General features: G+C 36.9%; 1 protein-coding gene across 5 annotated transcripts in view; it reads left to right on the plus strand.

Annotated features, from left to right (window-relative positions):
• The window catches only part of trim33.S (tripartite motif containing 33 S homeolog), a 90997-nt gene that overhangs the window by 18498 nt on the left and 58034 nt on the right, over nucleotides 1–14465 (plus strand). For all 5 annotated transcript variants that reach the window (XM_041583228.1, XM_041583227.1, XM_041583224.1 and 2 more), the window contains 3 exon segments: nucleotides 7929–8047; nucleotides 11161–11308; nucleotides 13967–14099. In XM_041583228.1, the coding sequence (XP_041439162.1) occupies nucleotides 7929–8047; nucleotides 11161–11308; nucleotides 13967–14099 (400 nt within the window).

Raw genomic sequence — 14465 nt, forward strand, 5'->3', positions numbered from 1 at the left:
ATATATATATATATATATATATATATATATATATATATATATATATATATATATATATATATATATATATATATATTCCAAGAACTCCGAAATATCCGGATATGCCCTCCTTAACAACGGCCAGTGTCTATGTATTATGCGGTGTACCTTACGCACACAAGGATGGTAAGTATGCACAAACGGAATACGCTTCCCTTCTCGCTTCACTTGCGTTTTCTCCTGAATAATTGCTCCGCGGTCCAACGTTTGGACCCGTGTCACTTCCTGACTCAACATCTCACTGGGGTACCCTCTCTCAACAAAGGAGGGCATATCTGGATATTTCGGAGTTCTTGGAACTCCCACTTAGGTCGTATAAACGACCGCGCAGTCTTGAGGGACAGGCTTGTTAAATCAGATTTGGGCACAGTGAAAGTGAGTCCTCAGAGACTTTTGGCTCCACTTAGGAATGGCATGCACCCTTGTGGTAGGTGTAATCAGTGTTCTAGTGTGATACGCACCAATGCTTTTTCACATCCTTATACAGGAAGGAAGTTTGACATACAGGGTCACTTCACTTGTGATTCGGAGTATGTCGTGTACATGTTGAAGTGTCCATGTGGGCTGGCTTATATTGGTGAAACCATACAACCGATCCGTGACAGGGTCAGCCAACATAAATCTACTATACGTAAAGAGATGCTGAAATTACCGGTTCCACTTCACTTCCAGTGTGCACGACATACTGCAGCAAGTCTGAGATTTTTGGTGATAGTCTGTTGCCCCCTCCTACTCCAAAGAAGGGAGAAATTTTGGATACATACATTACAGACACTGCATCCTAGAGGTCTCAATAGGGAATACGATTTGTATGCATTTATGTGAATATGAATTTTGTGAATATGGGGTGGGCAAAGGGACTTTGTATGTTAACACACAGGGAGATACTGTTACTCTTTTCTGACCCTATTAGGTTTGGCTCAGTAATGTTACAAGATATTATATGTTAAGATGTCCATAGTGCCGAATATGTACTACTGTCTGTACTAGTTAATTGTATTTAGTATAGCGAGGGTTAAACCTTGTGAGACATTGATTCACCTGTTGAGTGTGTTAATTAGTTACCTTTAAAAAGGAAATGATGACACAATGTTATGTGATGCTTGACAAAGAAGCGGGAGCTTCGAAACGTTGTAGCAATTTTTGCACATAAAGGACTTTTTTTTACTTGCAATTGGAGTCTGGACTTATTTGTTTGGATATATGTTTTGTCCATAATTTGGACTAAGTCACGGACTGGGATACCGCTCCACATCAGTTTGTATGGATATAGATATATATATATATATATATAGTTTTGTTATTGTAATTATGATTCTTGCCTTTTGGGAGTACAGCATCTCTTTTTCTGGGATTTCACACTGGAATCCTTGAAGACTTGTCAGTTCTTGAGGGACCATACATCCTTGTATGGTGTTTTTCATAAAGAAAAACAATTTTTGTTTCCCAAAAGGGTTTCCAGATCTAGAATGTCTTTTATACTGTTACTATACCGGCATTGTAGACAAAGTAATCCAACCCAAAGAAATTTTAATTACATTTTTATGGAGATAAAACCACTGGATGCTGCTGCATGTGTGCCTAACTAGGACCAGCCCATGAATGTATTCCTAGTTCATTGTACCAGTTAAAAGTAATAAAAGTGACAATATGAAAATACAAACAGAACTGAACTGCCTTTCCAATGGACATATATATATTTCTGCAAAAAGTCACTGCAGTTTAATAATAAAGGCTCCATTATTTTTGGGTGTGTGTATAGATGTGGGTTGCGGGTCTTCTCTATATTTCTTATCTTATGTTATATTGTCTATATTTTACGCCTTTAAAAATATTACAAAAGTTTTTTTGGTCTCTGCCCATTTTTGATGTCTTTTCTGGTTTGCAGCACTTCCAGTTTAATAGTGGTCAGTGGGTTGTGGATAACACAGTTGCGGGCAGGGGTCGGCAGATCCAAGTAGGTAAATATGCTTGTTGCAGTTCGGGCTGCAGGTCGGGTCCGGGTGGTCAAAAATCTTCACAGGACTCTTAGCATAAGCCTAAAAAAAAAGTTCACACATGAACTACTTATTTAAATAGCCTGCTATGGGAAATGATTTTCCCGTATTTTTAGATAATGAACTGCTCCTCTTTAATAACAAAACATGTGTGTATGTAAATGAGGACAAAAGTAACATTCATGAACACACTGCAAAATCGCTGATTATCGATCAGAAACCATGAATTAATCATATTATTGTACAACACCCGGAGCAGATCATGATATCTTCCAATTGTAAACTGGACATCTGCCATTGACTATTACATGACCTTGGCAGGTTTGAAATGGTGTTTTTTTTTTGGGGACTTTAACAGCATCTGGGTTTAATAAATCACTAAAAAAAATTCTTAAAAAAAGTGGGTTTTTTCCCCTTTAAAACTCCAACCAGAAAAAAATTAGAGTTTATTAAATAACCCCCTCACTCTTCTATCAAGTCATAAAAGTTTTGCTTTCTAATTTCTTCTCTTGTGTGCAAATGGAACGGGGAGGCACATTTATCAGAGGTCGAATTCATGTGAGGTGTTTTTTTTTGTTTGTTTTTTTTTTAAACTCCTTTAAATTTGAATATACTTATTTAATAAAATCGAATATCTAAAACTCACACAAATTTTACCAACACGAAAATTTTAAACAAATTCGAATTGAATTTGACTAAGCGTTTTGTGTAAGCTCACAAAGTAGTCAGAAGTGCAGGGGGGCTTGGCTTAGGGAACTGTCAGAAACCATTAAAAATTATGAAAAGTCTGCATATTTTTAATTAATGTATATTGCAAAGTTGCTTGAAACTATGTTTACTTTTCAAAAAGCTTATGTTTTTGTGGAGTTCTCCTTTAAAATGGCCTCAGAGCTTGATTATTAAAGCATCTTATTTCCCACATATTTTTATGTCCCATGATCAAACACCCTAAATATGAATGCCAAGGGACTACTTTAGGATTTTGGTCCAAATTATTAGGGATGCACTGAATCCAGGATTTCTTGTGCCTGGCCAATCTGAATCCTAATTTTCATATGCAAATTATTGGCAGGAAGGGAAAGCACATGATTTTTTTTTTCACAAGACGAGGTAACGTTTTTTTCTCACTTTCTCCTTTCCTGCTCCTAATTTGTATATGCAAATTAGGATTTGGTTCAGAATTCCGCCAAATCATCATAAATTATATATATGTGTACCAAACCTTGTGTTGTGTAAAAAAATACACATCTAATTCAAAATAGTGCATGCACATTCTTCACAGGCCAAAAAAGTAAGCAAGAACAATACAAAATGCAATAAAATCACAAACCCAATAAAACAAAACTTTTCTCTAGCCAAGGGCAACAGTCAACCTTAGTTTTGCTGGTTCAATGATGTTTACAGAAAGTAACATCTTGGCAGAACTTAATGTAGTAAAATGGCTGCAACTGCAATGGAATCACCAACGATGCAATATAATCATTGAAATAAGATAATTGATTAACTCTTTGTAGACGTGTCTTGGTTTAAAATACTGTATGTTTGTGTGTGTGTCACTCATCAGGCACAGGCAGGATAGAAAACAGTATAAACTGGAGGGCCTCAATATCAGTTTAAAGGGTGGTGGAGGCTCAGTGGTGTCCAGGATGTGAGGGCAGCAGCTGTCCTGGAACCTTTAGAGCGATTGCATCCCAAGAGCTAGACGTTGTCCTTCTCTGCTCATTGCCTGTGGGTTGAGAGCCATTGATCTATTTATAGCAGTTATTGCCTTATTTGTTTAAAATAATCCTGACTTTTAAAATGTCTCTCAAAATGTGCAGGGTTATTGTAGAAATGCAGGCAGAGAAAATAACTGGTGTTACACCTGTCTTAGTGATGCTTTGGCTGAGTGAAATTTGTTATTATGGATGAAGCTCTAGGTATACCCAGTGCTGGGAGATATGTACTGTAGCTGCATCTCTAGTGTGACTTACTGTTTGATTAATTGTTCTCTGGGTTGAAATAAATGTAATACAACTGAGGAGAAAGCAAGTGTATAAAATAATGAACGGTTTGACACACTTTGCACTAATTTTTCCAGGGCTGTCATATTTGCCAAAATATTTTATAGCACAGTGTATTCCATACAAGTATGCATAATCTATAGATGCAGAGCCACATGCCAAGCATTCTTTATATGCTCAATGTGCAATATTTTATTTGGAATGTATGTAATTTATCTGGCCAATGTAGTATTTGTTTAAAGAGATTCTATCATGGTTTTTATGGTATTGTTTATTTCTAAATTACACTGTGTACATTGCAAATAAGTCATTACTAATTGAAATGTTATTCTTGAACTAATGTATTTTTAAGTTTTAATATTTGTGTTTAGGCACTCTCTCAGGTCTTTTTGCCTGGTCATGTACTTTCGGAAAGAGCCAGCTCAATATAAATGCTTTCAGATAAGCTATTGTTTCTCCTACAGGTAGTCCTGGCTGGGCTTGGGTGTTGAGCACTATTCTCATCTACCACTAGGTGGGACATGCAAGTATTTTTAGCAATGCAGCTGTCATGGAGCTGTTGCCTTCCCATTGTTCTGCTGATGGGCTGCTTGTGGTGAAGGGAGCAAGGTTATATTGCTCCAACTTGCAGTGCCACTAGTGTCACCAGTCATATTACTGAGGGCACATGGGAATCTAACAACATATCTAGCCCCATGTCAGATTTCATAATTAAATATTAAAAAACATGTTTGCTCTTTTGAAAAATATATAAAAGTGAAGGATTCTGGATTTTTTAAAATGACATGTTTTCCCATAACAGACTCCCTGTAAATATCTTCCCTTGCCTTTAAGGCACCTTGCATATTATCCTTTACAGATGTCTACATTATAAAATAAAATAACCATTTGACCATAAGCATTTATTTCTACAGATTTAAATGTAGAAGTACATCCATCTGACCAAGTACATTTTGTAAAATATATTCTTTATTTTTATTTTGCATAATTTTTACTTGTGTATAAAACAAATAAAGTAAAAAATCGCTGACTCTTTAACTGTTCTAAATTGATACGTTTAGTGTTTTAATTGAAAACAATTAAACTGAAAAAAGTGTTTGGAAGGTGAACAACCCCCTTTAAGATTTTTCTTTCCTTAACGACTGAATTTAGTGCGATCCAACAAATCTGTCAAATTATAGTGAGGTTAGAGAGCACTGAACGATCGTGCATGTAATGATTTTTCATCTGACATTGGGCAGAGAAAAGAACGGTTAGATGATTTTCATTGTTCACAGTGAATTGTATCCATTGTCTAATTGTTTGCAGGGCCAAGCAGGCAGCTACCCACAGTTTTCCTAGCTTCAACTAGATGGCATCACTTGAAATTGTCTTTTTAGTTGTATATTTAAATGATTGTTGAAGATAAGCTTTGTCTTGCGATAACTAAAAGATCTTTTAAAAATCTTCATCTATGGCCACCTTAACTGGGTTAATAAGGGTCATTTCAGGTTGCTACCATTTAGAAACTATCAGGTGCTGAGCGTTGGTGAATATTATATTTTTGTATTCAGAGGACTCTCAGAATATATTTTTTTAATACAAATATAACTGTAAGAGATATTGCTGTTAATATTATAGGAACACTTGTGGTACAGTACGGTGTCCCTTGAAACTGGTCAATATAAGAGGAAACAAATGCCAGAACTCTGGCTTCCAAACCAAAATTTGATAAAGAGGCCCACATAACACAGAAACCCCTAATGTACCCATCACAGTTACCTGTTTCTTCAAAAAGTATGAATAAATGCCATTTTCTATGGTGAAATCCAGCTGTTTAACAGTTCTCTGTTTGCATCATTTGAAATCCTGTCAGGGAAGGAGGGACTAAAACATTGATGTTACAAATTGTAACAACTTCTCCACAGTTTACAGACAGCATGCAATAACTACTGGTATTGGGTTTCTGCATAAGGGATCCCATACCATAACGATCTTTATATTTTGCCATGGCTAAATGTGTTCTCTTGGTAGTCAGCACAAACTTATACAATATCATTTTCTGTTGGGTGTGTGCAGGTGGCTTTACAGAAAATGTTAGTCATACATAATTACAGGAGACCTGTAAGTTATCTTTGTCTGGTACGTTTGTTGTGGAGAGCCCTGGGACTGTATAATGCAGCCCCTTGCAAAGATTATTTTACCCTTCTGACAGAAATGTTAGAGAATACTTATTTAGTTAGTCTTTGTTTCTAAAATTAATGTAAGGTATTTCAACAGAAACCATTTAATCAAGGCAGGGCTGTATTTAGCTCAAGTGCTCTCCTAAGCAATGTACTTTACTACACCATTTGTAAATCGATGCATATGCAGACTTTCCTCTATATGCTTCCATCGTGGAAGCTCTGCTGGAATTAGCTGCAGGTATCTGTCATTGGGGTGGAGGATTTTTTTTTTCTTCAAGTGTGTGTTCTTTCTATACAGCTTATCCAGAATGCTCTGGACATGGGGCTTTCCAGATAACTGATCTTTCCATAATTTGGTTCTTCATACCTTAAGTCTACCTGAAAAATCATATAAACATTAAACTAACCCAATAGTCTGGGTTCTGCTTTAAATAAGGGTTAATTATGTTTTTGGATTAAGTACAAGGCACTGTTTAATTATGTTTTTGGATTTAGTACAAGGTACTGTTTTATTATTACAAAGAAAAAGGAAATCATTTTTTAAAATTTGGATTATTTGGATAAAATGGAGTCTATGGGAGACGGCCTTTCCGTAATTTGGATCTTTTTGTATAACTGGTTTCCAGATAACTGATCCCATACCACCTGTATTGACATTTGAATGGTGCCTATATATGAATACTACCATGTCTTCAAGAAATTTCAGATTCCGTATGATCTTGCACAATTGTTACGTGTTTAGTTGCTGACATGCAGTGTATCCTACACATGGGGCAGATTTTTGACAGATGTGTGTCAAGTCTGTGTCTTCTAGGACCGTTCTAAACTAAATACAGGCTGTAAATTGCTTGAAACTCTGCAAGTGTGTTTCATGTTAAAGGGATACTGTCACGGGGAAAAAAATTTTTTTCAAAATGAATCAGTTAATAGTGCTGCTCCAGCAGAATTCTGCACTGAAATCCATTTCTCAAAAGAGCAAACAGATTTTTTTATATTCAATTTTGAAATCTGACATGGGGCTAGACATATTGTCAATTTCCCAGCTGCCCCAAGTCATGTGACTTGTGCTCTGATAAACTTCAATCACTCTTTACTGCTGTACTGCAAGTTGGAGTGATATCACCCCCTCCCTTTTCCCCCCAGCAGCCAAACAAAAGAACAATGGGAAGGTAACCAGATAACAGCTCCCTAACACAAGATAACAACTGCCTGGTAGATCTAAGAACAACACTCAATAGTAAAAACCCATGTCTCACTGAGACACATTCACTTACATTAAGAAGGAAAAACAGCAGCCTGCCAGAAAGCATTTCTCTCCTAAAGTGCAGGCACAAGTCACATGACCAGGCGTAGCTGGGAAATTGACAAAATGTCTAGCCCCATGTCAGATTTCATAATTGAATATAAAAAAATCTGTTTGCTCTTTTGAGAAATGGATTTCAGTGCAGAATTCTGCTGGAGCAGCACTATTAACTGATTCATTTTGAAAAAAAAAGATTTTTTTCATGACAGTATCCCTTTAAGCTCTTTTGGGAAGGCCCCGCTTCACCTTTTGTGTTATTTTTGTCCATCTAATCTATATATTCATTGAATACACCCATTTATTGTACTGTGCTCTCTAATATGTTGGCACCTTATAAATGTATACGTGTATTACACATATTTTATCGTATCAGTACTAATAATAATGTTTCACGTATTTGATTTTTTTCTCCAATTTACAGTTGGGGTAATAAGGTGCCCAGTGTGCAGACAAGAATGCAGGCAGATTGATCTAGTGGATAATTATTTTGTAAAAGATACCACGGAAGCACCAAGCAGCACAGATGAAAAGTCTGAACAGGTATGCAATTATTATTATTATTTTTTACAACTACTTTAAGGGGGACCCATCGCCCAAAAAAAAATATTCAAAATCCTAGTTTATCGCATTAGTCAAGCAAAATGAACTTTAATTACAAAATTATCTGAATCTTGTTTCCTTCACTCTGGGAATTCATAATTATAACAAGCAGACAGGAGCCATTTTGTGGACACTGTTATTAAAGCAAGCCTTGCATCATCTCAGAATCTTGTTTGTACACCAGAATGGTGGACTTGATGTCCATCCCAATGCCCTGGCTACACAATTAAACCGTGAAGAGAACAGGGGAATGTGTGGAGAGCAGTGACATCTAGGAAGTGCTGAATGGAAACTGAAAGTAATTGTCTGCCCCGCCTCTATGTCCAGAGCAAAGAGGAGGGGCAGTCAATTTGACAGCTGAGATTTTTAAATGAGCTTACAACAGCTATGAATGCTTTAATAAAAAATAAAAATTGGATTTCATGTTTAATTTGAAAATAACTTTTATTATACAGAATTTTGTTTCTGGGTGACAGGTCCACTTTAAATATTGAAACTGATTAATCATTGCAAAGTAGTTGTTGTTTGCTTGCTTTTGCCTGTAAGACATTCATTGCATAGTGAGACTAGGGGAACTTGATATTTTTACAGCTGTGCGATCATTATTGGATTTCTAGTGATTTTATTGGATTTTTAATTGATCTTGCCTACTTGTTTTGTCATACATTGTTTTATGCACAAGATAAAATGCCAAGATGTTCTATTTCTGGATATCTGTGCAAAAATGCATACTTGAACTTATCTTAGTAGATCGATTTCTCTTCTGCCACTTGTGACACCTTAAAACATTTGTGTGCTCTGTTTTCATTCAGTTTTATTTTCTACATGTTAAATAGAAACACACATGCCATTGTCATCTGTTATAAATCTTGATGAACTAAATTTTAGCTATTCCTTCTTGCATACAGTAGAAGTTTTAGCAAGTTTATATTACAGCGTGGGTTCATATACTGTAGTAAACAAAATGTGCAATTATCATTTTATGCTTATAGAACAGAGATGTACCAAATTCACTATTTGCTTCAGGATTCGGTATTTTTCAGCAGGATTTGGATTTAGCCAAATCCAAGTGCCTAGCGGAACCAAATACTTAAGATCAAGTTTTCATCGCACAGTCAAGAATACTTTTTTCCTATTTAACCCTTCCTTATCCTAATTTGCAGGATTTGCACAAATCTCAAAATAGTGGATTTGGTTCATCCCTATTATAGATCTCCATTAATGGAACAAGTGTGTGCCACTTACCTTGGTACTAACTGACAGGAAGACAGATGTCATTGGAGGGCTGAAGAATGACCCAAGATGGCAGGGCATGATGCTTGGGACCTTCAGATGGAAGGGCAACCTTTCCTGGTGTCCTTTGTTTTCATAGGCCCCTGTGTTTATGATATAATTTGGGTCACTAATTCCCCTGCAGCAGAATCAGTCTGTGGCACTTTGACATAAGCACAATATTAATGCAAAATAGGAATATCTGCAAGTGACTGGGATATGCAATAATGAAATAAACTACAAATCACATTCCTTCTTTTAAACAAAATACATTTCATAGTACACTCAAAACATTACTTTTCTGCACATTTGTGGCTCTACATTTGAGAGGTAACTGCATATTGCTTGACTGTCCATAAAAACAAAGGACTCAACCCTTGCTTGCATTGATCTGTGATCAAAATGAAAATTATCAAAAAAATTCCCACTTGCTTTTCATGCAATCAGTCCAGCAGTGGAATGTGATTGGGTTTTCAGCAAATCCATTGAATGAACCTAGGCAATCACTGAACTTTTTCATTGTAACACCCCTGTAAAATCTTATAAAGCAATAGTTTTTCATCTGTTTTTGAGAGTGAATTCTGAATTCTATATTTATTAGATTTTTTTCAGGGTTTACTAAAACTAGGAATGCACTGAATCCAGAATTCGGTTCAGGATTAGGCCAGGATTCGGCCTTTTTCAGCAGGCTTCGGATTTGCCGAATCCTTCTGCACGGCCACACCGAAAATCGGAATCCTAATTTGCATATGCAAATTAGAGGCAGGGCGGGAAATCACATGACTTTTTGGCACAAAACAAGGAAGTTAACAAGGTTTTCACCTTCCCACCCCTAATTTGCATATGCAAATTCAGATTTGGTTCGGTATTGGGCCGAATCTTTCGTGAAGGATTCGGGGGGTTGGATGAATCCAAAATAGTGGATTCGGTGCATCCCTAACTAAAAGCATAGATTTCAAAAATTTACGGTCAGTCTGTAACATGCATGCATTATATTGGGTTTTAAAAGCCCTTTGCTTCTATCATTTGTATACTTGACTACATTGATAGCTTCTATGTCGGTGGACCAGGAGTTCACTGAAGATACAGGCAGCTTTTTTATTGCTGCATAGCCTTTCCTTTTTCTCTCTGCCCTGTTTTGTCCTGTGAGTTAGCACTTGTTTCCTCCTGTTTTACAAGCAGGATATAGCTAAATAAGACTGTTCTACTTTTATGAACGAAATGTATATTTTACCAGTGAATCACCTATAGCATACTTTACCTGAGGCCAAGATGTGTTGGGTGAGTTTAGCAAATTCCAGTCCCTAAAACATTCATTACAGTGTTTCAGTGGTTTTAAATTTATTTCTTAATGTAATTGCTAAAGCTTCCTGAAAGGGCACCTGTGTAGCATTATTATTATTATTTCCAGACTAGAGGAAGCAGGCTGATAAAACGTGCACCCCCGGTTAAGGGAAGCAATACTATTTTGCCAGAAAATGCTCCTTGTGAACGGCCATTTTAGGGTACATGCAAGCGCGTGTGTTTACCCTCGCTTGCCCAGTATGTGCATGCATGTGATCCGGGGACAAGTCTACCAATCCTACTTGATTCACATGAGTGAGCTGCGGTTCTCGTTACTCATTATGGGCATGTATAATGTAATGCACAGTGCATTATACAATAAAAGATAAATGAACTATATATTTCTCCAGAGGGAAATTTGATTGCTGACTGGTGATATTTCTAATGATAATACATTTAGGATGGCTTCTATTTTGTTGAACTTTATTTTCTTATAGGTTTGTACAAGTTGTGAAGATAATGCAAGTGCAGTTGGCTTTTGTGGGGAATGTGGGGAATGGCTCTGCAAGACATGCATAGAAGCCCATCAAAGGGTTAAATTCACAAAAGACCACGTAATAACAAAGAAAGAAGATGTATCCTCCGGTAAGAAGTAGCAACCTATGAGAAAGCTAACATTAATAGATTATATGAAATATGCTCACCATATATAGAACGTATGCCCCTTGTTCAATGAATTGGGCTTATGCTGTACAAGAAACTTGTTTTTGTTATTTCTTGAACAGTGAAAATGTATCTGTTCCATGATTGGTTCTTGTGAGGTTGATTATTAGATTCCCAGTGCACAGATATTTAGAAGTCCATTATGTTGGGGGATTATCTATGTACAGATAATCTAATTATATATGTAGCAAGAGCCAAACTTGGAAAAGCTTTCATTTCATTGTTTGCCCTGTTTTGTTTCTTTTAAAGGACAAATAAAGGCCAACAACCAGTGGAGAAGGGAGTTTTTAAAGGGGAAGGAAACCTAGTCGGCGCAAACCCCCCACCCTCCCGTTTGTTGCCCACCCTCCCTCCTCCCCCATGGCCTACCTGTCCCGCTGGGCAAATGCCCCTAACTTGTTACTTACCCTTCTGCGCAGGTCCAGTCCAGGGAGTTCACAGACGACATCTTCTTCCACGCGATCTTCTTCCTGCTTTGAACGGCGCATGCGCAGTAGGAGCATTTCGCCGGTACGATCTACTGCGCATGCGCGTGACTTTTGGCGCATGCGCAGTAGGATCCGTTCACAGCAGGAAGAAGATCGCGTGGAAGAAGATGTCGTCGGTGAACTCCCTGGACTGGACCTGCGCAGAAGGGTAAGTAACAAGTTAGGGGCATTTGCCCAGCGGGACGGGTAGGCCAGGGGGGAGGAGGGTGGGGCGGCAACAAACGGGAGGGGGGGTGGTGGGTTAGCGCCGACTAGGTTTCCTTCCCCTTTAAGGCACTCTCCTGAGTTTTTAGTCGCCAGCCTTTAGTTCTGGGCACTGTTTTCCTGGCCTTAGTGTTCAATGTGAAGCTATAGTCTACCAGCTGGGATCATAGCTATTTCATAAAACATGCACACATATGACTCCTTTTAAATTGGTATGCCAGTTAAAGGAATTGTTCAGTGTAAAAATAAAAACTAACCAAATGTGCTGTGCAAAATAAAATGTTTTCACTATATGTAGTTAGCAAAAATATAATCTATAAAGGCTGCACTGACTGGATGTCTTACACAATAGCCAGAACACTACTTCAGGCTTTGCAGAGTAACCAATCAGCAACTTGAGGTGGGGGCACATTGGTGTCATCAATGTTAATGATAATGTTTTCTTCACACAAATACAAGCAAAAATTAAGGCATGCTGGGCATTTACAGTTATTCCATAAAGCTTTATATGATAGAGAATACAAGTATTGTATTGGTTTTATTATTTACAATGCTTGTGTCCTTTCCGTTTGTGACCCCACATTTTAAAAACTGTTAAACCATTATTACTGTTTTGCCACCAACATTGATTTTTGCCATTTAGTACAAGGTACTCATTGTAGAAAAGCTGTTATCAGTATGATACCTTTCAATTCTCTCACCCGTGTGGAGCTTTCCCAATTGGTTCCAGACAATCGCGTGTCCTGTTCCCTGGCAATGGATCTTCTTCACAACATCATAAATATGGATTCCTTGGACACGTTATATTCAGATGAATAAAAACGTCTTTATTAATAAAAATAATTTGCATGTCAGCTCTGACTCAGCTCATTAATTTATTTCTACTGACGCGTTTTGTGACACATGACACTTCCTCAGAGTCTAAAAAATTTTTCATGGGTAGCTATAAAGTTGTGTGTTGTGAAAAAAAAAAAGTTATGTGACACGAAACGCATCAGTAGTAATGAATTAATGTCGTTGAATTAATGAGTCACAAATGACATGCAAATTATATTTATTAATAAATAAAGAGGTTTTTATTCATCTGAATATAACGTGTCCAAGGAATCCATATCTTTGATGATACCCTCCTTCTCTATCTTTCTTGTAATATGTACAGGATCTCAAAATAATCAATATTCCATACTAATCATTCAGATTTTTTTTTTCTAATAAAACAGTACTTTGTACTTGATCCTAACTAAGCTGCATGAATACATATCCATGGAAAAACAATCCTATTGGATATACAGTTATGGGTTATGTTATCTGGAAACCAGTTATTCAGAAATCTCATAATTATCGGAAGGCCATCTCCCATAGACTCCATTTTATCCAAATAATCCAAATTTTTAAATGATTTCCATTTTCTCTGTAATAATAAAACAGTACCTTGTAATTAATCCCAACTAAGATATAAAAATCCTTATTGGAGGCAAACCTATTTTATGGGTTTTTCTTCATGTTCAGATGATATTTCAGTAGATTTATAGGGGTCTCCTTCCAAACACTTCTTTTTCAGTTCAGTTGTTAGTTCAGTTGTTAGATTGTTCTCTAGAAATAAAGACTTTCAAATGCTTTCCATTTCTTCAAAAACATGTTGAGAACTTGTTGAATGTTAACGCTATTGTTTCCCCACACATGTAAAATTCTAATATTACTGAAGGAATCTTCTGTGCTCACTCTAGGAAATTCTAATTTTACTGTGATGTATGGGATGTATATTAAAAGTTTTTTTTATATTTTTTTTAATATTTCAAGCTATTACAATGGTATTTTGTTCCTAAAAGGAACAGTGGTCCAACATTTGAAGTGTTTCTCATTCCATGTATATGTTCTCTTTCTGTAGAATCAGTGGGAGCATCTGGTCAACGTCCAGTTTTTTGTCCAATCCACAAACAAGAGCAGCTCAAATTATTTTGTGAAACATGTGACCGACTAACATGCAGAGACTGTCAGTTACTAGAGCACAAGGAACACAGGTACAACACGACTATTTTAACTGTTGGCTAAATATTGGGCTTTTGGAGGTATTCGTTTGGTCTTTTGTTCCTTGATTTTTAAATATTGTCACACGTTCACGTAGGTTTGAGATCAGGACTTGACTGATCCATTGCTGGATATACTACTTTGGGCCAGTTGAGGTGAGAATTGGGGAGAATGAGCATTTGCGCTCATAGGTCAGTCCGTGTGAGAATTACGATAAATATTTTTTGTTCTACATATTCAAGCTATGACAGAATAACAAATATTTTCTTTGATCTGTGCTCTTTTCATGAGCTAAGTGATGCCTTGCCCACAGGATGGGCGTTAATGGGGAGAGTGAATGGAATACGTTGGCTTGTCAG

The sequence above is a fragment of the Xenopus laevis genome, chromosome 2S, assembly GCF_017654675.1.
Source record: "Xenopus laevis strain J_2021 chromosome 2S, Xenopus_laevis_v10.1, whole genome shotgun sequence".
Taxonomy (NCBI): Eukaryota; Metazoa; Chordata; class Amphibia; order Anura; family Pipidae; genus Xenopus; species Xenopus laevis.